Below are 23280 nucleotides of genomic sequence, written 5' to 3'. Positions count from 1 at the left end.
ACGAGGCTGATTACGACGAACACTATAAACAACCATCTAGCTCCATGACCAAGTGGCAATCATTGCTCAGCTGCCTAACGCTCAAACGAAGATGATAATCCTCTGATCATAGCATAATAGGTACAGCATATATCATCCTGGTCGGTATATCCCTAACAAACCGCTGCCCAGTCACGCAAGTTTTAAACACCACCACAACACGTGCTCTCAGTTCCTTTTATTATCGAATTGGAATCTACCAGTAAAGGTTATAAAACCAGACTCTTGGTGAAGAGTAGTAGAAAAAACCATAAAACAGCAAATCCCTGTAGGAGAACTCGTATTATGATCAACTATACACAATTGCAAACAAACAGTTGATTTAGCACTTTATCAACCAACAATAAACCATAAATTGCACATATCACTTACTTTGAATCTTTTGGGTGGCGTTAATTTGCGTCTGCTACCAAACACAACATTTTACGTGGTTATCGCGATAAGCAGAGTACCAAAGGCTAGAGGCGAAAGGAGTTTCAGATACACTTTCAATTATACACAAATCCACGCGCACCCAAATTTAGGTTCTCGTCTCTGTACACTCGTTGCTAGTCGTCCAACTTTTGGTAACTACCAGTAAGCTGCTGTTTTGACAATAGAGCTATATCCTGGCAGGTCATCAGATCAATCAGAGCCACGTTATATACTTGACCTAACATGTCATCGCCAAGTTCCAGCAAGAAGACTGCTGCTAAGAAATCGAGCAAAAAGGGAGGCAGCAGCAATGTAATCGCCTTTACGAATTTTGGAGGAACCGAGGAAGCCTCGCGGAAAGTCGAATACTCTCTTTACTCAGAAGTAAGTGGCTCTTCCAATTGCCCGTATGCAATATTGTGTTGATCTGTTGCCATCAGGGACTTGGTTTGTGGTTTTAGTGATGTAAGCTCATCGAATTTCTTTGTTCCAGAGTCGAGCATCTCGTTATGCAGCTGCGAGGAATGTTACTGAAATAGGCCTCCGATCGCTAACCAGGATCTGTCTTGAGGTTATTGACATCTCGCACTTCAATTCGCTTGCAAGAACGAGACCAACATGAATTTTACCATAGGCAATGGCTGCAAACATCGAAGCATATTTCTCAACTCTTGCCGACAATCGTAGATACCAACTCATTCCTGAACAATTGATAACAATACTAGCTAATCTCGTCGCTCAGAGCAAACCAACTCTTGCAGCTGACAATGTGTACAAGCTATTCATCATGTATTGTGAACCAACATCTCTGGACCTGTCCATTTGGGCAAATCAGAGCGACATTCTAACCCTGCTGAAAAGGCATCGTGATATTTGTGAGAATGTCAGAGAACTAAACATAAACGACCCGGCAAATTCACCAAAGGGAGCTGAAATAGTCAGGTTAATGCCGCAGCTAGTATCGCTAGATGCTCGTGGCCATTCCAATCTTGGAGCCACTGTTTTAGAGACCTTGTCACAATATGAGAATCTCACTCGTCTGAATCTATCATTTACAGCTGCCACCATGCAAGATTTAAAGGAGGTATTAGCTCTACCCAAATTAGCTGTACTCAAACTTGGTAATACGCCCTTGGGAACCGACAAGGTCATCTCGACAGTAATAAATGAACTTGAAATGGTGGCTCCTTTACAACGACTCAAAGTCTGTAACACTGACTTTGGGAGCGCGTCACTTGATGCTGTTGCCAAGAAATTTGGAGGCACGTTAGAAGCTCTGGATATGATGTCTACTATATGTCGCGTAAGTTTGTTGATAAGCAATCATTGTCTGGTAAATGCTCACTTTGTGGTCACAGAAATTAGCTCCCCTACACCTTTTTGTCAACATGACCAAGCTCAATTTAAGTCATTTGACTTCGAGAAAGAAGGGACCAGCAGAACTACCAAAAGACTTTTTTAGCTCCATGAAAACATTCCTTGGAAGACCTGCAGGTCCACGTGTAGAGACCTTCATCATTGGTGGAACGCCTGTAAGTTTTATTGATTCTACCGTAGTCATGCAACTGACTCAATCACTGACTCAATTCACCTGACTAAATTACCATCCATTCAAAATAGGAACTGACGCCTCAAATATTAAACCCGCTTGCCTTACTATTGCCGCACCTTACCAGACTATCGCTGTTCTCGTGCACACGTATCAACAATCTGCAATCAGTCTTTACCACAGCGCTCAATCTAGAGAATCTCGACGTGAGCGATACGGGAGTAACGGATGCTACCTTTGAGGTCTTGTCACAGCCCGGATTGTATGAACACGAAGGTGCTATGAAGAGACCTGGATCTCGTCTTCGGTTTCTGAATATATCCAAGACGAAGGTCGGGGATGTAGGAATTGGGTATATCTGTAACTGTGAAGACCTGCAAGAGCTACTGCTAGAATCGACGCCGATTACTCCAGCTGGAGTGCTCAAAGTAGCAGAGACTGGTGTGCGAGACTTGGCATTGACTTCTTGTCGTGGTGGTAAGGACTGTTGATACTTTCTTGTAAGGATTTTCATTGACGTGTTTTCTCAACCACAGTCCCACCTCAACACAGACGCACCCTCTTTGGTGTAGTGAGATCGACGGGCAAACTTCCTGTAGATCTTTTGGAGGATTAGAACTGCTGTAAATGAATGCCAACTTTGATCAATATACTGAAATCGGCCTTAGAAGCCACTGTTGTAAAGAAGTAGCAAATATTTGAGCAAAATACACGAACTCTCGCGTTAATGATAATTTTGGTTCCGCTTCTGGATCACATTGCGTCCGTCATCAACCTACCAGTTCAACCAGAAGATGGCAGATCAAGAGAATGAAGGCAAGTTCTGCCAAATCAAATTCATAGAAGTGATTTCCTATACCAATATTAACACGAGCACTTGCTTATAGCGGCCAAAAAGAAGGCTAGCAACACTGACGACGATGCAAAGTTGAAGATAGTCCTGAGACGGCTCCCTCCGAATCTACCTGAAGAAATATTTCGATCCTCCATAAATCCGTGGCTGGAAATGACCGATTCGTACTATTACTGTTCTGGCAAGCAAGCTAAAAGGTTGTCACATCGTGAACATTAACATGAAACCTCGACTTTTAAACAGCTCACAACAATTCTAATAGTGCTGCAAAGGAAAACGTATATTCTAGAGCTTATATACATTTCAAGGACGTACCGTCATTATTAGAGTTTCATCGTGGATTTGAAGGACATGTTTTCGCTGACGCTAAAGGTATGGGGTTTACATGTTGGTGGATCAAGTTGCATTGAAGGCTGATATTTTTACATTTGTTAAGGAAACGAAACCAGAATACATATCGAATTTGCTCCTTCTCAACAATGTCCAAAACGTAAAGTCAAGGTTGACTCAAGGATTGCGACTATTTCTGATGGTAGGATTATTACCTGTAGGATTGTTACCTGAATCAATTCTCCTTTATTTCTTCACTCGATATCTCAACCAATTTTTCGATACGCAGACTCAGACTATAAAGCATTCCTGGAAAGGCTGGAAAAGGGCGGTGACTACCTCGGTGAAGAAACAACTCCAGAACTACCATCCAAACCATCCGTCTCATCCCCATCACGTCAAGATCCAAAGAGCACACCTTTATTAGACGAACTGAGAAATAAAAAGGCTGCTCAAGATGCCAAGAGTAAAAAGGGTAAATCTCGACAAGACGCGCAGCCTAAACGTATTCAACAGCCACAGCAGCAACAGCCGAAAAAGGAACAGAATACTAAAAAGGAAAGGAATACACGTCAACAGGCTGGAGCATCTAGTCCTGCCGCACCAACATCGAATGTAGATGATAATAAATCAGGTTCTAAACCGTCACGGCGTGAACGAAACAAGAAGAAGAAAGATGCTGGTGGCAAAGAAGCATCAGCCGCACAACCTACCAAAGCCATATATGCCTCAAAATCACTTTCCATAGAGCAAAACAACAACAAGTCGTTTCCCCCATTACCACCTCCATCCGCTGCAGCACCGGTACCATTACAACCAATATTGCAACAAACCGCACAGCCCGTAAAGCCTCAACAACCAGTATCTAAATCGATGCCACCACAGCAACAACAACAACCTCCAATACCTACTCAGCCTATCCCACCACAAAATCCACCTACAAATATCGCTATACCATCATCATCCGAGCCTATAAAAACAGAACCTATAAATCCACGTGCCAAGGAACGCGAATTACGTGACCGAGAATTACAGAGACGGGAAAAGGCTCGTGAGGCTTTAGCTGCTGCTTTAGCCGCATCTAATAATAGTGCACCACCAGTTTCTCAACCATTGCCGCCTCAGGCTGCTTCTGAGAATGTGTCTTCGTCGAATGTAGTTGCAGCACCAGCAGCTGCAGCGACTACCAGATTGAAAATTGTCGTGACGAAAAAGGATGGGTCGATTACTTCTAGTGGTGGTGTACAGCCAGCGCCATCACAACCACAGCAACAGCAGACGGCGTCAAATTATGTACCATCGGTATTTGATCAAGTTGGAGATAAGACAGGTAGTAATGCTGGAAGCAGTGATGGACGTGGTGGTAGTGCTGCTGGAGAACGATCAAATCGTGGTGGTCGTAGAAGGGCATAACATCTATAGAATTGTATTGTCGCATGTTTATAGTATCTTTCAATATAAAACGTCATGCAAAAACTGCCGTCCTCTATCCTTCGACTATGTTGCTGTCTATAAACTGTGTTTGTTTAATATGACTGTTACACTTTGGATACACTACTAACTAACTTAATAATATTGTTGCGTTTGTTCATATGATATGTGTTTCCTTTTAAACAGCACGATTAATAACCATCTCATACTCGTCCTCCTCTTCATCATCGTGCACAAGGCGATATCCAGCAGAAGCAGACGATGCATTAGCAACTGCAGTCTTCAATCCCACAACGTGCACTACATTCAACGCAGAATTGAGCACTTTGAGGACTTTACGTGGTGTTGATGGTTGTTTTGGTTGATATTGGTCGGTTTTTGATTCGGTGGTGTCGAGGGTTGGTTTTTTGTATGATTTTAGAAGGAGGGAGGATACTACTACGGATACGGAGGAGAGTGACATGGCCATTCCTGGAAATTTTGACGGTCAGTCGTGTGCATAGATCATACTTTGTGCTTTTTTGTGCGGAAGTACATACCAGCCAACATTGGATGTAGGATGAATCCCCAAGGAGCGAATGCACCCATGGCTAGTGGAATCATAATGGCATTGCTAAGAAAGTGAGATTGGAATGTTAATACAGATACACCAAAAAAGTGTAACTATAATGATACAATGGAATCATCTGAACCCGACTTGGCTTCCAACGCTATCCAACTATACAATGCACACGACAATACTTACTAGATGGTCGCCCAAAAGAAATTCAATCGAATCCTTTGAAATATGACTCGTGATAAATCCAAGGCAGTAACAACATCAGTCAAATCCGGTCTCATCAAGACCACATTAGCAGCCTCAACAGCCACATCAGTGCCTCCAAACACAGCAATCCCCATATCAGACTGCGCTATCGAAGCACTATCATTGACACCATCACCAACCATGGCAACCACATCCGTCTTTTGGAATTCTGTAATCAGGTGCTTTTTACCAGCAGGTGATATTCCAGCATGTACTTCCGTTATACCGATTTGACGTGCGACGGCTCTGGCAGTCAGCTCTTGATCTCCAGTTACCATGGCTACTTTGACACCGATTTTGCGGAGTGCGTTTATGGCTGTTACTGCTTCGGGTTTTATAGAGTCGGCGAGACCGAGTAGACATGCTAGTTCATCGTCAATGGCACCAAGGACTACAGTGTGTCCAAGTGATTCGAGAGATTCTCGTACTGCAGCGACTTCATGGCTAACGGCTACTCCGTGCTTTTTCATCCAATCAGTGTTGCCAATCAAGACGGTATGGCCAGCTATGTGACAAGTTACACCTGATCCTCCTACAGCTTCGAATTCAGTGACTTGGTTACTATATGCTTGCTGATTTAACGTCACTAGCCCATATTTCGATATAGCTCGTCCGAGAGGATGTTCAGATCCGACTTCAGCAGCTCCAATCAACTGCAGAGTAGCATGAGCATCACCTTTGGTAACTCTGGTCTTGAAGTATTCTGCCTTCACGACAGACATTTTACCAGCAGTCAAAGTCCCAGTCTTGTCAAATACTATTTTCGTGACTCGATGCCCGATTTCAAGCGACGCAGCGCCCTTTATGAGAATTCCTAGTTGAGCACCTACTCCTGTTCCAACCATGACTGCAGTGGGAGTAGCCAATCCAAGCGCACAAGGGCATGCTACGACAATGACGGATATAGCTAGATTCAAGCATACATATAGATAATTGGAATCTTTGGGGAAGGCTGGTGGAACTTGACCGACGTTAACCAATATACACATCCACATGAGGAAGGTGAGTCCGCCTAGCAGTATGACTGATGGCACAAAATATCCGGCTACAGCATCAGCCATAGACTGGATGGGAGCTTTACTAGTTTGTGCATCATTCACCAGTTTGACGATCTGTGACAAGGCTGTATCAGCACCAACTCGTGAGGCTTTCATGGCAAAGGTGCCTGACCCGTTGACGGTACCACCAATAACAGCATCTCCAATCTTTTTTCGGATTGGTATCGGTTCACCAGTAACCAGAGACTCGTCTACATCACTGGCACCTGTTTCTACTATGCCGTCTGCAGGAATGCGATCTCCTGGTACTACTTTGAGCAAGTCTCCTACTTTTATGAATTCGACTGGAATGGACTTTTCGGTATATGAGACATGTGTGGATAGCTTCATATCGGTTTTACTGTCCTTTACAGCGTCGGCAGCATTATTATTTGTAGTTGGTTCTAATAAACAAGCGGTACTTGGGGCCAAGGAGATCAACTTTGACAAGGCAGTTCCAGTTCTACCCTTGGCCAGATTCTCTAAATATCGTCCCAGCGTTACAAAGGTAATCAGAGTGGTACACGTCTCAAAAAAGACTTCAGGGCTAGCATGGGATGGTGAGAAGAACATGGCGTCAAATATAGCCATGACCGAGTAGACGAAGGCCAAGGAAGTTCCTAAGACAATAAGGACGTCCATAGTAGCTGTACCATGCGATATTGCCTTGGTACTAGCTATATAGAATCGTCGTCCAATACCAAACTGGACTGGAATGGTAAGGACTCCTTGTAGCAGATTACCACATGTCAGACCAGGTAACACGACAGCATTGACCATAGCACAGCCCCAATTCGACAAGGGCAAGACCATTGATATGGCAGTCACCGGAAGAGCTAACGAAAGAGCCCTCCAAAACGATACCTTCCATTCCTGAATTTCTCGAGTTCGATTCAGTGACTCGATTTGAGCATTTGACGACAAATCAGCCATCAAAGCATTAAATCCTAAATCCTCTATACGATTTACTATATCACGTATCCCTATCCTATTTTTATCAAACTCGAAATGTCCCTGCTGACCGAGGAGGTTGACGTTTGCGACTCGTATGCCATGCATGGCTCGTAATTCTCGTTCAATGGTTCCCGAGCAAGAAGCACACGTCATTCCAAATATTTTGAGGTCGACACTTCCAACAGCTTGGTCTGGAAGCACCGATGCATCAAATCCAATGTCTTCTATTGCCTGTGCTATGTTTGCTGGAGAGGTGATTCGAGTGTCGTATAAAACTTCAGCACGTTCGGCTAGTAGTGCTATTTGGGCCGATATCACTCCAGGAGTAGTTTTCAAGTGCTTTTCGATAGAGGCCACGCAACTGGCACAAGTCATACCCAAAACCTGTAGATGAGCTCTCTTGGCAAAGGTTGAGCTAGATGGCGACTTTATATTTGGAGAAGGCAGTGATAGTATAGGTGTAATCGGTGGTTGTGGTGTCATCAATAAGGTTGACGTGGAATCAGTCATCTTTGACGGTATTGGTTGTGGTGGTATGGAAGCAGTAAATATAGGAGTGGGATCTACTAATAATGGTTCTGACATTGGCAGTGCAGCAACAGTGTTGTTGGTATTGTCCTCTCCAGACATGAGAGCACTTTCAAATCCACAATCTTCAATGGCAGCTAGAACATCGGGTATGGAGACGATTCCCATATCACAGATTAGATCGGCACGGTTGTCTTGCAGCGAGACAGCTATATTCTTAACACCCGGAAAAGGTTTGAGAGCGAGCGTTACGGCGTTCACACACGACTGGCAATGCATGCCGTCAATGCGGATTGCGACCGACATAGTAGGCTATATATTACCAGGCCGGCTCTCGACCACTTGAATCCAGTAGACCTTGCTATCAAGCTGCTCACTGCTGTAGGGTCATGATCAAGACACTTCTCAAAAAAGATTGCTGAAAAATGGGTTGATTGGGTGTGAGCTTCCGAGAATACTTTCACCTTGCAAGACGGTTATCACTGGAGATCCACGCAAATATACGCGTGAATAAAGCGAACGAATTTCACAAGTACGTCCAAAACTTGTTCTTGTGGGCTGCCAAGATGTTTGCTGCTCCTTTAAAACTCTGCAAACTCAAAGAAACTCGTTAAACCTACAAACCGTTCTACAAACTCGCAGCACGATGAACAAGATCATCAACCCGCTTTCGACTATCAACGCATTGAATGCCAAGGTCGCATTGGTAACTGGTAAGTTGTGGGCATTAATTTGAAGTGCGTACCATACCTTTTCGTGGAATTGCCATCGCATGATTATTGTGGAGGCGCCTTGATGTAATATTCATAATCGTACCACCAATATCACATTTATTGACTGTGTCTCCTCTACCATGTAGGCTCGTCCAGGGGAATAGGTGCTGCAATCGCTGTGCATCTGGCAATCGCAGGTTGTAATGTTGCCATACACTACAATTCAAACCGGGAAACTGCTCTACAAGTCAAAGACCTCTGTCTTAAATATGTTAGCATTTCAGTCCTCAGTTTACAGTACTACTGTCACTGTGTTATCGACCAAATATTACATCGCTTATTTGTTTCCACAAACTTTTACAGGCTCCAAACGCCAAAATTATAGTACTAGATGGGGACATTGAAAAACCAGATGAGAATGTATCTCTTGTTGCCAGAACCGAGGCACAATTAGGTCCTATAGACATCTTGGTCTTGAATGCAGGCATTGGATTCCGGGAATCTCTCCTAGACATCAAACTCGAGACTTTCACCAAAGTAATGAATGTGAATCTCACGTCTCAATTCACAATCTTGCAGAAAGTAATACCTGGAATGATTTCGCGTAAATTTGGTCGAATAGTTCTGGTGTCTTCTGTAGCTGCCTTCACCGGTGGTGTCGTTGGACCTCATTACGCTTCATCAAAAGCGGCTCAGATTGGGTTAATGCATAGTGTCGCTGCGAATCATGCCAAGTTTGGAATAACCTGCAACATCATCGCTCCAGGTATCAAGACTAGTGTCGTTCTTAGCTATACCGCTTGCTGATGAAATCCATTTTGGATCGAATAGCTCTAATAGATGGAGGAATGAGCTTTGGAGATCCGAATTCGAATGAAGTTAACAATCTCAAGGCTCGTATACCTGTGGGAAGGTTTGGCACTTTGGACGAATGTGCGTCTCTAACCGTGGCTGTTTTGCAAAACGGCTACATCACAAACCAGACATGTAAGTGCTTTTATTGTTGCATTGTGGTGTCCTTCTTGTACAAATTGAAAAACTTGGGGGGTTTGAGCCAGAGTGCTGACTTGCACACACAATTCGTAGTTTTGGTTGACGGTGGTATTCATCCGCACTAAGAGACCTTGCAGATGATGTAATACTCGTATGGTCTTTTAAATGTCTCATTTGAGGACTGAATTGTATAAAAGCTTGATCTCAAAACGTGAAGTACACTTCTAAACCCTTGAAAGTACTGGGTGTTGTTCACGTTCCATTGCCTTTGGGTTTCACGTCTCCTCGTTAGAATGTAAAAAGGTAAGATAATTAAACCTGCAATATTAACATATAAACGCGTATAGAAGTGCACCAGCTCCGCGTTTTGGGTTTGGTTTGAAAGTTGCGATGCTACAGCATTTCACATTGCGCACTTATAGATCAAGATCTTGCTTTACGTCTATAGAAGAAGCAGAGAAAGAAAAGCACACAATGGCAAGTCCTTGGCCGTTCATACTTCTTTCCTCTGTACGTATGATCTAACAGTACACTCTTCACCACAGGCAAACGCATCCTCCAAAAAAATCGCCTCCCAAAACGCAACGACCCTGCAATACCACCTATACGCCATACTCCTCACAGCACTAGCCTACATCCTAATCCGCTTCCTCATACGGTACTCGTCATTCCGCTTCTCCCACATCCTCGGATTTGTGATTCTCGAAGCTGTAATAGTTGGACTGTATACACAGCTCGTATCGCTATCGAATGACTCGGGCGTTGATTTGAGTGATACGAATTCGCTGGTCGCGTATTACTTTGACGTGATTTATGTGTGTATGTTTGTGCTGGTGGGGAGTGCGTGTTTGTCGGATTGGGTTTGGTATCTGCTTTGGGTGGTGAGTATACAGATTTCGTTCCAAACGTTTTTTTGCTGATCGTATTTCGTAACTGAATTTCTTGTTTTGGTCAACAGATACCGCTGTTTGCGATATGGAAGCTCTGGGATAAGGTGATAAAGCCGTTCGTTATTTCGCCATCAGCGAAAGAGCCAGTCAAGACAAAAGGGAAGGGAGTTCGTAAACCACAACGATAAATGTGGATCAATTATACATTCGCCATAGTTCTGGGAAATACATCTCCTTGTACAAAAACACAATCATAGAAAGGCTACACAATACGCACTAGTCCAACTCTTAAGAAATGGTTTAATGACATGCAAGGAATGTATTCAACAATTGTTTCAAAGAGGCTGTTACAAAGTGTCTAGCTGCCCTTCTATGCGAAAATATGTCACAACATCAAGGTATTTGAATCACTATGATGGCAAGTATTGTTGATATTGGCTCCGCTAAAAAAACTTCGTCAGTCAATGATAGCATACAGCCGTTCCTTTTTTTCCACAAGTAAACCTACTATAGCCATGACTTGTGCTCGTTCGTCCGGTGGTAATATGGCAATTTGATCCTCTCGTAATGACAGGATCTCCATCAGCAACTATATCAAATTTGCATATTGAGCTTACATGCTTCTTTTTGCTGTTTCAAAAACCATGAAAGTGTCCCTACTTGTTGTTGTTTGGCCAGCGCCGTAGCAGCAGCCATATCCATTTGTGGTTGTGGTGCTACACCTGGTGCTGTTAATGGCATAGCTACAGGCTGAGGAGGAAGTGCAGGAGGATAACCAGTCACGGTGGCAGCTACCATAGGATTGACTGCAGCTATAGCTTGTGATTGTTGTGCTATTTGAGCTTGAAGTACTTGCTATTGATATGAAGAAGGGCGAGCATAAGTGAGTTGAGTTGAAAGCATACATTCAGGTGAGCTAGTCCCACTTTTTGGGCACTCACCCCAATAACTGTTTGATCAACGACATTCATCATAATCATGGCTTGAAACACGGCATAAGTCAATTGAGGGTTGGCTGTAAATACTTTCTTGAGGTCATCTGGTCGTGTAGTGACCATCAACTAACGTGCAAATGTTTTGTTGAGAATTGGTTGTTCTGAGACAAAAAACCCCGACGTATGACCCATGGTATACCTTGAGATCTGCAAGCATAGACACAAGAGCAGCGGGAGATGTCTGAGCAACTAGATTCTGAATGACATCGGCGGCAGGTGCAGAAGGTTGTTGTGGGACTGGTGGAGTTGCGATTGGTTGCATCGGTATTGCTCCTGCCACCTAGTAAAAGATTGTTGTGGGATGCTTAGCATCTGTTTCCGCGTGGTGTAGCAGTATACATGCAAGATAGGCTACCTCCATCTCCTTTTCACTATCAGCGAAATCGACTCTCAGCTTCCGTCCTCCAACTTCATAGCCATTGAGATTTCGTACCGCACTAGCAGCCGTCTCTGAATCTAATGATTTGATGCATATCAATGTATGAGATGGAATGGTATTTGAGCATTATATCATGCCTTTGGTAGGACCATACCGAGGTATTGACAAAATCCAAATCCCTTTGGTTTATTCGTGTCTCGATCAAACAAGAGTCGGAAGCCGACTACATGGCCAACTTCCTTGAAGATATCCACTAGTTGTTGCTCTGTAAAGTCATCTATAGAGTACATGATATTGAGCTCTCATTCAAGGTTCCAAAATGTCAATAGAAACTTGCATGGAATGTTTCCAACTAGGGGAGAACGAGAGTTAGCAAATGAAAATGCAATGAGTAAACTGTTGTAGCCATGTTACCAAAAACCACTTTCGAAGGTCCACGACCAGACGACATGCTGTCCTTTGAAATTGTCAAGTTTGGTGCACGAAAAGGACAAGAGTATTGGGGCCTGCTGGACGCGTCGAAGGAGGTGCAATCGACATTAATTAAAACATCAAAACAGTAAAAGCATTTTTTTGCGCCAATAATACTAGATGAATATTCAATACAGGTGATTTTGTTGTATGCCATTTCATCCTTCATCCTGCGCTTTCAAAAAAGCCCAAAAGAAGCAACATGATGTCTTGGCCACGACTTGCAAGGAGTCTCGTTGCAAGGAGAACTACTATCCACCGACAAGCCAGACAATCCTCCACTGAAATCGTTTGTCGAATGTTTTCTAATGTTTTCCTTTGTTTTCGTCCCAAAGAATCCCTGGGTGGGAGTTGGCGAAGGCTAAAGAGGAAGTCTTAAGGACCAAAGATGAAGTCTCCAGGACCAAAGATGACTGTTTAAAGGATGCAAAGAGCGCCATGTCTCAAGTGCAAGCTGCCATGACTGAAATTCGTCATTTATCTCTACAAATCCAGGTAAGACATCTCGAGAGATTGCTACGTGCAGGACAGCATTTCCAACCCATCTGAAATGCCTCCTGAAACTAGGAGAAGGACTACAAACTTGTAGCTATGCGCGACTTATATCTAAAATCCAAAAACATGAGAAATCTACGTGGGGCGATCGGTAAGCACAAGTGAATATTTTTTGGCGTCTCTGTTTGTTGTCTCTGCTTTGAATTCTCAAAACAACTGTTGTTGCACCTCCTTTGGTCTACTAGAGTACGTTACCAGCGAGGGCGAATTTGACTCTCGTGTCGGTCACGGTGTGCAGAACAAGTTGAATGTTGCATTACAACAACACAAGTTGCTGAAAGAACGCCTCAAGGCCCTTGCCGAGCAACGAAAAGTGAGATACGACGATGTGGAAAAGTCTTATAAAACTTTGTATCACGGTCTGTCCAAACGCTTTCACGGAAATGATTCTGGTGAAGGTGTCGAAATCAAAGTGTCCGAATTTGCCGGTGTTGACCTGATCTGTTTGGAAACAATTCTCCAGATTAGAGGAATTAAATATGTAGTTGTCGAATAAGTTCTTTACTAATAAATTATTTGCACCTATCAATGTCCTTCCTTTGTTAAAAACCAGTTGTTGCTGTCCAAACTATGTCCGAGGCTGCGACCGCTGGAGGCTCCTCATCCTTCATAGTCCATTTCGAACTCAATGTCAGGTGCATTTTATGAGATCTATATATTGCAATATTTGCATTCGTATATATACAATGTATGTAAGCATTAGCATTAACCGTCCCTATTCCTCCTATTTTGTCGCTGCCTGTTCCCCGAAGAAGAAGAATCCCCAAAATCACGTCGTCTATCACTACTATTATTGTTCTCATTATCACGCCCTCGACTATTACCACCAGAGTTGGACGACACAGTACCAGGACCTTCCACAGATACAGACGACTGCCGTACATCTGCTGATGCCGATGATGCAGCAATGATGTTTACCCAGACACGTTGGCTGGATTTGCCCCAATCCTTTTCACAGACGAGGTACCATTTTTGCAGCATTCCCGATCCGTTGGACATGTATCGTGGTACGTCAAATACAAGACTACGTAATGCGTGTATCAGGACTGGTGTGGTTGCAGGAATACTAAATGTCCCGTCCAGGAATTCGTGGAAGGTTGGTGTGAATTCTGTTGATGTTGCTGATGGTGGCACCAAGAAGCTCGATCGTGGATTCGAATCTGGTAAGAAGAAGATGTTCGGATGTATGCGGGTGTTGGTGCTATTATTCACAAACTTGGTCATATTAAGATTCGATCCTTGTATCCTAAATCTAGAGTCTCGTCCAAAGATGGCATTTAATCGATCACATGCAGTCCAGTAATCTTCTGGGAATTGGCCACGGCGAGCGATAAACACTACTTCGGGTCTGAATTCTGTTTCGTCAAATGCTGGGTCGGTACCATTACTAGCACCACTACCATTACTAGTGTTGCTACTTTTAGCACGTCCCCGAGACATGATGACTTCCACTCGTTTTACAAAGTCCCACATTTCCGTATCAATAAGCGAGTCACCTACTACAACCAGTACATGACATACAGAAAACAAGAATTGAGCAATCTGAAAGTCCTTTGATGACTCTTGTACTTTGGCAGAGGTGTGTATCTGCTGGGCTCCTAATATAATCATTCGTTCAGGCGTGATGTGAAATGACACGCCACGGATAGGTTTGGCTCCGGCAGGCGGAGGTGTGTTCTTTACAAAATAATGGATTAACGTTGATACAACTCTATGAGATCGTCCTATGATCCCTATTATAAAGCAACCCGGTGTTTCAGCTAGTTGCTTTGTTGGGATGATACAATTCCATGATTCGTCGATTAAATGGGTTGTGCTGGATGGTGCCGGTTGCTGCTGTGGCGATGTTATATTGATATTGGTCGTTGCTTGTACATGTTTGAGTATGGCCGATGCTAGTATATCTGGTGTTGGTGCAGCTGGTCTCCGTGCCTGTTCAGGCTGAGCAGCACCAGAGGGAGCAGACGGTTGAGCAGGCACTGGAACAGATGGTCTATCAGATGGAGGGAGACTGACGATCGAGTAGTTTGGAGTGACGTCGGGGCTCTCGACCAGTAGCACCTGTGGTTGTTGCGGCTGTATAGACATAGTTCTAGTGGCATCAGTGGCAGCCGGTACACGTCGTTCCAGAATGATTGGTGTCTGATGAAAGACAGGAGTAGCAGCATGATCGACCCGTGGTGCTTCCCTGCGATTCCTCGGAGCCCGTTTAGCACGTCTCTCTCTCCTTCTGCTAGCACTATTATTATTGTTTCCAGCAGACTGATCAGCTGTAGAATCATCTGCATAATCTAGATCGTCGTTGGAGAAATCGCTGTTTGCCTTTTGTTGATGTTGGCCCTTTGAGCTTGCGGATGAGGCATCTGGGTCGCGGCGACTCGCAGTACTGCTCTGTCCATCATTCCGGATCAGAGCACCCGTCCGTGATAGTGGATGTTGAATGACAGGTTGGTCGTTCAATGTCGTTCTATCCCGTTTTTGAGTGTCCATTGCAAAGGCTAGTACAAAAAGAGAGAAGAATTTTAATCAAATGGGGCATTTGAGCAAGTGAAAAGCATCATTGCTTGCCTCCCTACAGAGCTTCGAGGCTTCAGACCAAAGTTGCAGCAAAACACTAGGTTGTGCACCAAGCGTAAATCAAGCTGTAGAATGGAAATCACGTAAGTTTTGGATTTGCACGGACTAAATCGTAATATTTGAGACCGCTTTCCGAATCTCTATACGCGTTCACCACTACTGGTGATATCGTTGTCATAATCCTTCGATTTCTGAAAACTCCAGTGTTGGAACCAAGATCAAGCAGACGGGAAGCTTAAAGCCTCTACATATTATTACATACGTGTTTAATCATTCGCTACGGAGATGGCAGACGCCAGGAAGCAAGAGTTGGAACGAAAACGCCAAAAGCTTCTCGAACTGCGGAAACAGAAAGATGAACGAAAAACTGCGGCTCCAACTGCAAGGGTATCGTATAATACTTGTTGATTATTGTTGATATTTGATGTATTTTACGGTGTATCCCTTGTTTGCGTATTGAATTCTATTAGAGCTGTGTACATCTGAGACACTCACCGCACTCCCTCAACCACTGCTCACTTATTCACCTTCTTTTTGCTCATTATAGAGCACATTGGCTGGAGGAATGTATCAGGATCGATCAGACATTGATGATCTGGTCTCGGCTCTTATTGGGGACAAGACCCAATCGTCACCTACCAGATCGTCCACTGGTATTAGAGCTGCCTCTCCTGCTGTCTCAAATCCTGATAGCACCACTGGTGGTATTGCTGCAAGTAAAGGAGACGAGTCTGAAAGTGTCGTGGATAAGACGGTTGAAAAGTACGACGAACTTGGTGTTGAGGAGGGTTGATAAAGCAAGCTGATCCAACTCTTATATTTGTAGATACGTGCCAAATCTATCATCTGTAGAATTCCTGATATTGGATATCCCACCAAAAGTATCAAGCTCATTATGGTAATGACGCATCAAGCATACACTCACACCATGCCTAAACACAGGAAAAGGTCATTTATAGTAAAGAAGTGCAAACCTCCGAATGGAAACCAGAACCAGCAATAGAAGCACAAACATCTCCGGTCTCTGTAACTCCTCCTCAAATCGCTCCTGCCGCAACACCAATACTACAAACAGAACCCACAATCTTAGACGACAAGGAGGCTCCTATACTACCAAGTCAGTCCTCAGCATTATATCAATCGTATTCTCAGCTCAGCACATTTGTCATCACTTTCCAAACATAGAGCTAACCGAAGAAGAAAAAGAACGGATTCTAATGTCGGATAGGTTTTTGGGCTTTTTCGAACAGTCGACCAAGATTGTGGAGAGAGCACTGAATGATCGATATGATTTCATGGTTGATTATACGGCTGGTGATGATCTCGACAGGTATGAGGATTGAAGAAGTTGGCGTACTAGGAGGAACATTGCAAATCCCATCTTTTTTGGCCTAAATGTCTTCCTTTTTTCAGGAGCGCGTCGACAGAAGTCAAGGAAGTATGCACATTTTATGATGAAAGGTGGACACGGAATCGTGCACTGACATCAGTCGGATGGTCTCCCAAGGTCAGTGAATGGGTAGAAAAAGACGACAACTTACAGCACAGTCGTGGTTGACGTTCCATTTTTCAATGTTTCTAGTTTCCAGAATTGTTGCTTGGATCATACAACAAAAACACCTCGTCTCCCAATGATCCAGACGGTCTAGTACTAGTTTGGAATCTACACTTGGCTGAACGGCCTGAATTTATATTTCATGCCCAGGTAAGTTCATTTGACCTCAACGCTTTAGCCCGGAGCCATTGTTTGGAGGCTGCCTTCATTGCATATGTGGTCGCATAAGTCCAACAATCCATCTCAATTTTTTAGTCCGACGTGACCTCAGCCATCTTTTCAGAATTCCATCAGAATCTTATTGTAGGTGGTACATCGACAGGCCAAATAGTACTATGGGATACTCGATCAAAGAGCATTCCAGTGTTGAAGACACCGTTATCATCCAGTGGACATGCACATCCTGTATATGGTATGAGTATGGTTGGAACACAGAATGCTCATAATCTCATCTCGGCATCAACGGATGGGATGGTATGTTCTTGGCAATTGGATATGCTTGCTCAACCAGTGGTAAGGGTGATTCAACGTAGTGTTGGTTGAGCAAAAAAACCCACGGGGACTAATCGACTATATCTTGGCGATGGTCTAGGAAATATTGGAATTAATACATCCTTCACATCCCAAGACACCTGAAGTGTCGGTCACGTGTATGGGCTTTACACACACTGATTCTTCCACATTTTGGGTTGGTACAGAAGAAGGCAGTATATATCAAGCATTCAGATATGATCGAGCTGGAAGGTTTGTTAGTTGCAGGAAATTCACGTAATGTATTCACAATTGGTGACCAGCTTTTTTCGCTCGTACAGTAAAGCTGGATTGAACCTATTGGATGTGTATAAAGGTCACTATGGAATGATAACAGGTCTTCATTTCCATCCAGCAAATGAGTTTTCAGATCTATTTCTGTCCTCGTCTGTTGATTGGACTTTGAAACTTTGGAGTGCCAAGGTATCGTCTCTATCTCTTAGTGTTTTTCGCCTGTGTCTGACATTGGAACAATATTCATGACTTGACATAATTCCTTTGTCACGTCTAGTCGTCAGCCAAACCATCAACATCTGCAACAACAATACATCCTATTGCATCATTTGAGAATGCAGATGATCACATATATGATGTGAAATGGTCACCTGTTCATTCTGGAGTTTTCGCTAGTGTTGATGCGAGTGGCAAATTTGATGTTTATGATTTGACCCAAGAGGCTGAGGTTGGTCGATTTGTTTTTGAAGTCCTGATCGGTCAGACGAATAAAGTTGACCCATACGTTTTGCAAATTCCGATTAGGTTCCTACTGTCAGCATTCATGTTGGTAATGGTATGGCCTTGAACAAGCTGGATTGGGATAAAGAGGGAAGGAGGACAGCGTTAGGTTCTTCTGATGGGTATCTCTATGTTTATGATGTTGGAGAGGTAGGTTTCTGGGATGAACAAGTTTTCAACGCAAAAAACAGCACCTAATTCCTCCTCATGTTGGTACTCACATTCACCCTTGTCAATATACTAGTTGTCACAACCACGATCTGATCATTTGAGCAATCTCTCCAAAGTGGTTAATGGATTTGAGACTGCTCTGCCATCACTTGTTGAATAAGTCTCATCATCACATCGGATAGTGTCATGTTACGATACACATTGTATTTATCTTGTGAAATAAGGAACAAACTACATGGATGATTAAGAGCTTATACCTGACGGGCAGCTGATATTTTTTTCGCTTGGTTTCCAGATGGTTCATCAATCAGAACTTTGGGCTTGTTTCGTTGCAAATTTGATCAGATCACGAAGTGGAACTATTTACGAAACTGATGGGACGTGTCAAGAACGAAAAGATCAGGAAAACTCAAAACTTCGCAAGCACAGCACCGATTGTAGCTAATTCTGTAGGTTTGCATTCTCGTTGATGGTTTGCTTACGCGTATAGTACTCGAATACGCGTCGTATCCATAACCTTAAGTCGCCTCCTCTCGTCTGGTATTCTCACATCCCAGTGCCAGTAACTTGACAAAACTCCAAAAAGCTAAAACTCAGGCGGAAAACCATGGCATTAGTAGCTATCAAGAATGTTTCAGTAAGATCAGCTGTATGCGTACCAATCGTTGCATCCATCCATTTAATCTCTAGTCGTATAACTAGGTGCTGAGCAATCCAGCAACATTCTTTGATCCATTTCGTTTTGAAATCACGTTTGAAGTACTAGAGGAACTTAAAGATGGTTAGTATTGAAAATTGTTTAATTTGTATGCCGTTTTGGTTGGAATTGGCTATTTTGGTATCATGATTGTTGGGACGGAAGGTGAAAGTGCAGAGCTCATTAACATTGATCAAACCTTTGGCACTTTTTTTTTGCAGATCTTGAATTCAAGCTAGTGTATGTTGGATCAGCAGATGATGAATCTTACGATCAAATGCTGGAGACCTTGTCTGTTGGACCTGTGCCTGTTGGATCAAGCAAGTTTGTGTTCGAGGTACGTTATACCGTGTAGCTTGTCTGTTTTTTTAAGTCGCGATATATTTCGCCTCCAAATCTCTATACCAAACAATGCATTCTATCCACCATCCAGGCAGATGCACCAAACCCAGAACGACTACCCCAAGAAGACATTGTCGGCGTGACAGTGATACTATTATCATGCTGCTATATGGAACGCGAGTTTGTTCGTATTGGATATTACGTAAATCACGATTACACGGATGAAGTATTGAAAGAGACGCCACCGACACCTGTGCAGTTGGAGTTACTGCAGCGTAGTATATTGGATACCAAGCCACGAGTTACGAAGTTCAGTATTCCATGGTAAATGGGTGGTTCATGTGGTTGCATTCGGACGTTATCATGATGTTAATGTTTCAAATGGTTTGGTAGGGACGCTCAAACAGCAGCAGCTGCACCGGTGGATGCAACAGAAGAAGCTACGGAGGGCTTTGATGAAGTGTTGAAGGAAGAAGAAGAGAAGGATGAAGAGATGGTGGATGATTCGGCGGTTGATGTTGATGGTGCTGGGAACGACACTGAACTGGATGAGACGACTGTCTAGAAACGCCCCGTGAAGGATGTATGTATAATATGTTGTATTTATAGAATTGCTGTGCTGGGAATAACTTTGTACAATTTAAATAACATGTTGTCGAGAACCTAGCTATGTATTGGTTGGATCTGGTTTCCGTAAGCCCTCTTGGAGCAGCCCTGCAATTAAGTAGTAACTCAGTCATCAAGTTTTATAACGATTGCATAATATTGCCATACCAGACAGCCGTTCTATATTCTTGATTGTGTCATTGACGGGAATGAACTTGTCTGGCAGTTTGGTTTGCTTTGAATCTGTTTTGGGGTTCCAAGAAGTAGCATTCTTCACATTGACCCTTAGTAATGATATTTCGTCCATGAGCTGGTCGATTAGCTGCAGGTTTTGGGTCTGCTTTAAGGTCTTTTCGTCCATATTGGTTGAACTGCGTTTTTTGACGAATTGGACGGAACTGTTTTGGGCTTTCAAGCTCGCGCTCGACGTTTGGAATAAGAATTTGGACCGTGTTGAAACGCGTTAAATGGCCTTAGCAAGGGGTAGTAATTTTCTCACGGTGTCTTGCGTCGTATGTATTGGTTTGCCAATCTTCTCATTCGAATACAAATCGCATAGCATAGCAATTAAACGGTAAAGCTATTAACAGTAAGTGGAGTATTGTACCTTGACCGTCATTTATTTAACCTGCCAGCCTTCTTTTAATCGTAGGATCTTGCAGGCAAACAATGGTTTCCTGGCAACTACTATTATTTCTGATTTCCAGCACCAGCGCTCTGTACTCGTCTCGAGATCCAGTGATCTCAGTATCTTCAAAGACATTTACGCAAGAAGTTCTGCAATCTGATGTAAGTGTCCTTGACGGGATGGAAGTCAAGACATCACATCCCTTCAACATTTCACTGGTTTGAAACTCTGACAGTCATCACGAAATTCTAACTTTTACACATCTACACTATCACAGCATGCAGTCATGGTCGAATTCTTTGCTCCGTGGTGTGGCCACTGCAAGAACTTGGTAAACACCTACATAATGTTGTCTAGACCTCATGAACCAACTCGCACCAACGATCTGACACTTCCACCACCAGGCTCCTGAGTACAAGAAGGCTGCTGAAAAGCTAAAAGGACTGGCTAAGGTCGTGGCTCTTGATTGTGATGAGGAAAGCAATAAGCCTTTGTGTGGGCAGTACCAAGTGCAAGGTATTGTTGTAGTAGATCTGGGAGCGATATGTTAGGTAATTGATCGTTCATTTTTTGGCGTTTAGGATTTCCAACTTTAAAGATATTTGGAGAGAATAAAAAAACTCCTCAAGGCATGAATCTATTCGATAGTCACGTAATCTTACCCACACTCGCTGTCTTACAAGTCACTGCTACAATAGATTACCAAGGACCACGGACAGCGAAAGGCATAGTGGACGCCCTTATAGAAAAGATACCCTCATACGTACAAATATTGACAGGCGACCAGGTTGATTCTGAAGCTAAAAAGGGGTACAGAGTACCAGCAAACTTTGATTCCTGGTTGGATAAAAATGTAAGCAAAAAGTCTTAATTTTGGTTATGCTTGTTCGTTTTACTGATCTCCTCAAATCGCTTATCCCTTACAGAATGATACACTAGCAAAAGCCATCTTGATCAACAAAAAATCAAGTACTCCACCCTTGTTTAAAGCTTTATCTGCCGAATTCAAAGGTCGATTGTCACTTGGAGAGATACGAACGGCCAAAGATCCATCGACTGCTGCTGAAAGGTTGGGCGTTGAAGATGCGCCTGCTGTGGTTGTTATTCCTGTTGGGGGTGAACCGATTCGTTATGAAGGTTGGTAGCAAATATATATTCGTGTCTCCTGGTTTTGGCTGAAGAATTTTTTTCCTGCTGTCATAGGTGTCATGAAACACGAAGGACTCTCCAAGTTCTTGTCTGAATATGCCAAACCTAAAGCATCTGCAGGGAAGGAAAATGCTAAATCGAAAGCTACTGCCGCTCCATCTCCTACTCCTGTACCTTGTAAGTATGTTTTCAACAAAATGAGTGGTGTAAATGCCGAAAACGCATGGTTATTATGCTAACTCTTATATGGTCATAGTTGATCCCAAAGTCGCTGAAATCAAGACAAACGAGGATTTACAAGACTTGTGTACTGGCAGAGCCGGTATATGTATCTTGACATTTATGAATCTGGAATCTGAATTCGAAGAGTCGGTTTCTGAACATGCAGCCCACATGCAAGTCTTGGAAGGGATCAAGAAGAAAATGCATGATAGGACGGCACCATGTAAGTTATATATGTGGGTTGATTCAGCACAAATGTCGTCTGATTCCTGTGTTTCTGTTTGCAGTCTCGTTTTCATGGATCAACGCCATAACACCAGGCGGCCGTAAACTGATTCGAGACTTTGATGTCTCTGACATGCTACCAAACATTGTGGCTATAGTGGCCAAGAAACACGTCTACCAGCCCTTCCGTGGTGGATTTGAAGAATCAAGTGTTGTCGACTTTTTGATTGACTTGATGGCTGGACGAGGAAGGAATCTTAAATTTGATTTCGAGCCTTCGTTGAGTGATAAGGTTAAAGAGGAGGAGAAGAAGGAGGAAGAAGAAGCAAAGGTGGAAAAGGTGGATGAGACTGAGACTGCAACTAAAGCTCAGGAATGTGGGGAAGGTGGTGATGATGAGGGTCTGTGTACCGCTCCGCCAGCTGCATCGGAAGAAGCTGTCCGAGATGAATTGTAATAAGAGAGAGGAGGTGATTTGGAAAGAAAAATACATTATTTCGTTTTTGAATTGCATATATGCTGGTCTTCGTTTTGAAAGTGATGCTGAAGAATAGCTGTTTCAGTTAAAATGGTTTGTACTTCTGACATTACATTAAACGTGGATTTCTGATCTTTTACTCTATCACAGCATGCCGTCATGGTTGAATTCTTTGCAAGAACTTTGCAAAAAGTTGAAGTAGGCTATCTAGACCTCATAAACCAATTCGAACCAACGATTTGACACTTCCACCACCAGGCTCCCGAGTACGAGAAGCCTGCTTAAAAGCTAAAAGGAGTGGCCGAGGTCGTGGCTGTTGATTGTGATTAGGAGGAGAGATATATGAGCTGTTGACGAGTTAGTATTTGGCCAGGATTTCCAACTCTGACGATATTTGGAGAGAACGAAAGACTCGTGAAATTAAGCAT

At 43.3% G+C, this 23280-nt stretch overlaps 8 protein-coding genes across 8 annotated transcripts; 5 read left to right on the top strand and 3 right to left on the bottom strand.

Annotated features, from left to right (window-relative positions):
• Window positions 1–696: 696 nt before the first annotated feature.
• SmJEL517_g04147 (uncharacterized protein) lies at window positions 697–4598 on the top strand (the record flags this gene model as incomplete). Its single annotated transcript, XM_031170075.1, has 9 exons — window positions 697–837; window positions 947–1024; window positions 1088–1756; window positions 1812–1985; window positions 2074–2479; window positions 2890–3052; window positions 3118–3227; window positions 3292–3387; window positions 3475–4598. The coding sequence occupies 9 exons, from the start codon at window positions 697–699 to the stop codon at window positions 4596–4598; spliced, it is 2961 nt and encodes a 986-aa protein (XP_031023972.1).
• Window positions 4599–4794: 196 nt separating this feature from the next.
• Window positions 4795–8246, bottom strand: SmJEL517_g04146 (uncharacterized protein; the record flags this gene model as incomplete). Its single annotated transcript, XM_031170074.1, has 3 exons — window positions 4795–5087; window positions 5156–5229; window positions 5362–8246. The coding sequence occupies 3 exons, from the start codon at window positions 8244–8246 to the stop codon at window positions 4795–4797; spliced, it is 3252 nt and encodes a 1083-aa protein (XP_031023971.1).
• Window positions 8247–8586: 340 nt separating this feature from the next.
• SmJEL517_g04145 (uncharacterized protein) lies at window positions 8587–10724 on the top strand (the record flags this gene model as incomplete). The annotated part of the gene is made up of 6 exons (XM_031170073.1): window positions 8587–8653; window positions 8800–8924; window positions 9017–9419; window positions 9485–9558; window positions 10192–10527; window positions 10605–10724. The coding sequence occupies 6 exons, from the start codon at window positions 8587–8589 to the stop codon at window positions 10722–10724; spliced, it is 1125 nt and encodes a 374-aa protein (XP_031023974.1).
• Window positions 10725–10946: 222 nt separating this feature from the next.
• On the bottom strand, window positions 10947–12200 carry SmJEL517_g04144 (uncharacterized protein; the record flags this gene model as incomplete). Its single annotated transcript, XM_031170072.1, has 7 exons — window positions 10947–10979; window positions 11045–11125; window positions 11197–11391; window positions 11478–11597; window positions 11671–11811; window positions 11887–11987; window positions 12065–12200. The coding sequence occupies 7 exons, from the start codon at window positions 12198–12200 to the stop codon at window positions 10947–10949; spliced, it is 807 nt and encodes a 268-aa protein (XP_031023973.1).
• A 1441-nt stretch (window positions 12201–13641) lies between these two features.
• On the bottom strand, window positions 13642–15426 carry SmJEL517_g04143 (uncharacterized protein; the record flags this gene model as incomplete). Its single annotated transcript, XM_031170071.1, has 1 exon — window positions 13642–15426. The coding sequence occupies one exon, from the start codon at window positions 15424–15426 to the stop codon at window positions 13642–13644; it is 1785 nt and encodes a 594-aa protein (XP_031023976.1).
• Window positions 15427–15798: 372 nt separating this feature from the next.
• On the top strand, window positions 15799–18665 carry SmJEL517_g04142 (uncharacterized protein; the record flags this gene model as incomplete). The annotated part of the gene is made up of 13 exons (XM_031170070.1): window positions 15799–15900; window positions 16061–16275; window positions 16340–16394; window positions 16456–16630; window positions 16699–16843; window positions 16927–17020; window positions 17096–17218; window positions 17324–17542; window positions 17661–17812; window positions 17881–18022; window positions 18111–18281; window positions 18359–18484; window positions 18579–18665. 13 exons carry the CDS (start codon window positions 15799–15801, stop codon window positions 18663–18665), a joined length of 1806 nt encoding a protein of 601 aa, XP_031023975.1.
• Window positions 18666–19112: 447 nt separating this feature from the next.
• SmJEL517_g04141 (uncharacterized protein) lies at window positions 19113–20109 on the top strand (the record flags this gene model as incomplete). The annotated part of the gene is made up of 5 exons (XM_031170069.1): window positions 19113–19142; window positions 19208–19286; window positions 19424–19539; window positions 19636–19868; window positions 19938–20109. 5 exons carry the CDS (start codon window positions 19113–19115, stop codon window positions 20107–20109), a joined length of 630 nt encoding a protein of 209 aa, XP_031023978.1.
• Window positions 20110–20819: 710 nt separating this feature from the next.
• SmJEL517_g04140 (uncharacterized protein) lies at window positions 20820–22831 on the top strand (the record flags this gene model as incomplete). The annotated part of the gene is made up of 8 exons (XM_031170068.1): window positions 20820–20939; window positions 21056–21109; window positions 21183–21294; window positions 21360–21631; window positions 21705–21915; window positions 21982–22104; window positions 22184–22372; window positions 22437–22831. 8 exons carry the CDS (start codon window positions 20820–20822, stop codon window positions 22829–22831), a joined length of 1476 nt encoding a protein of 491 aa, XP_031023977.1.
• Between the last annotated feature and the right edge of the window lie 449 nt (window positions 22832–23280).

Source organism: Synchytrium microbalum, assembly GCF_006535985.1.
Source record: "Synchytrium microbalum strain JEL517 chromosome Unknown SmJEL517_scf0026, whole genome shotgun sequence".
NCBI lineage: Eukaryota > Fungi > Chytridiomycota > Chytridiomycetes > Synchytriales > Synchytriaceae > Synchytrium > Synchytrium microbalum.
The sequence above is the reverse complement of the archived record's forward strand: the minus strand, read 5'-3'. Positions and strand labels throughout refer to the sequence as shown.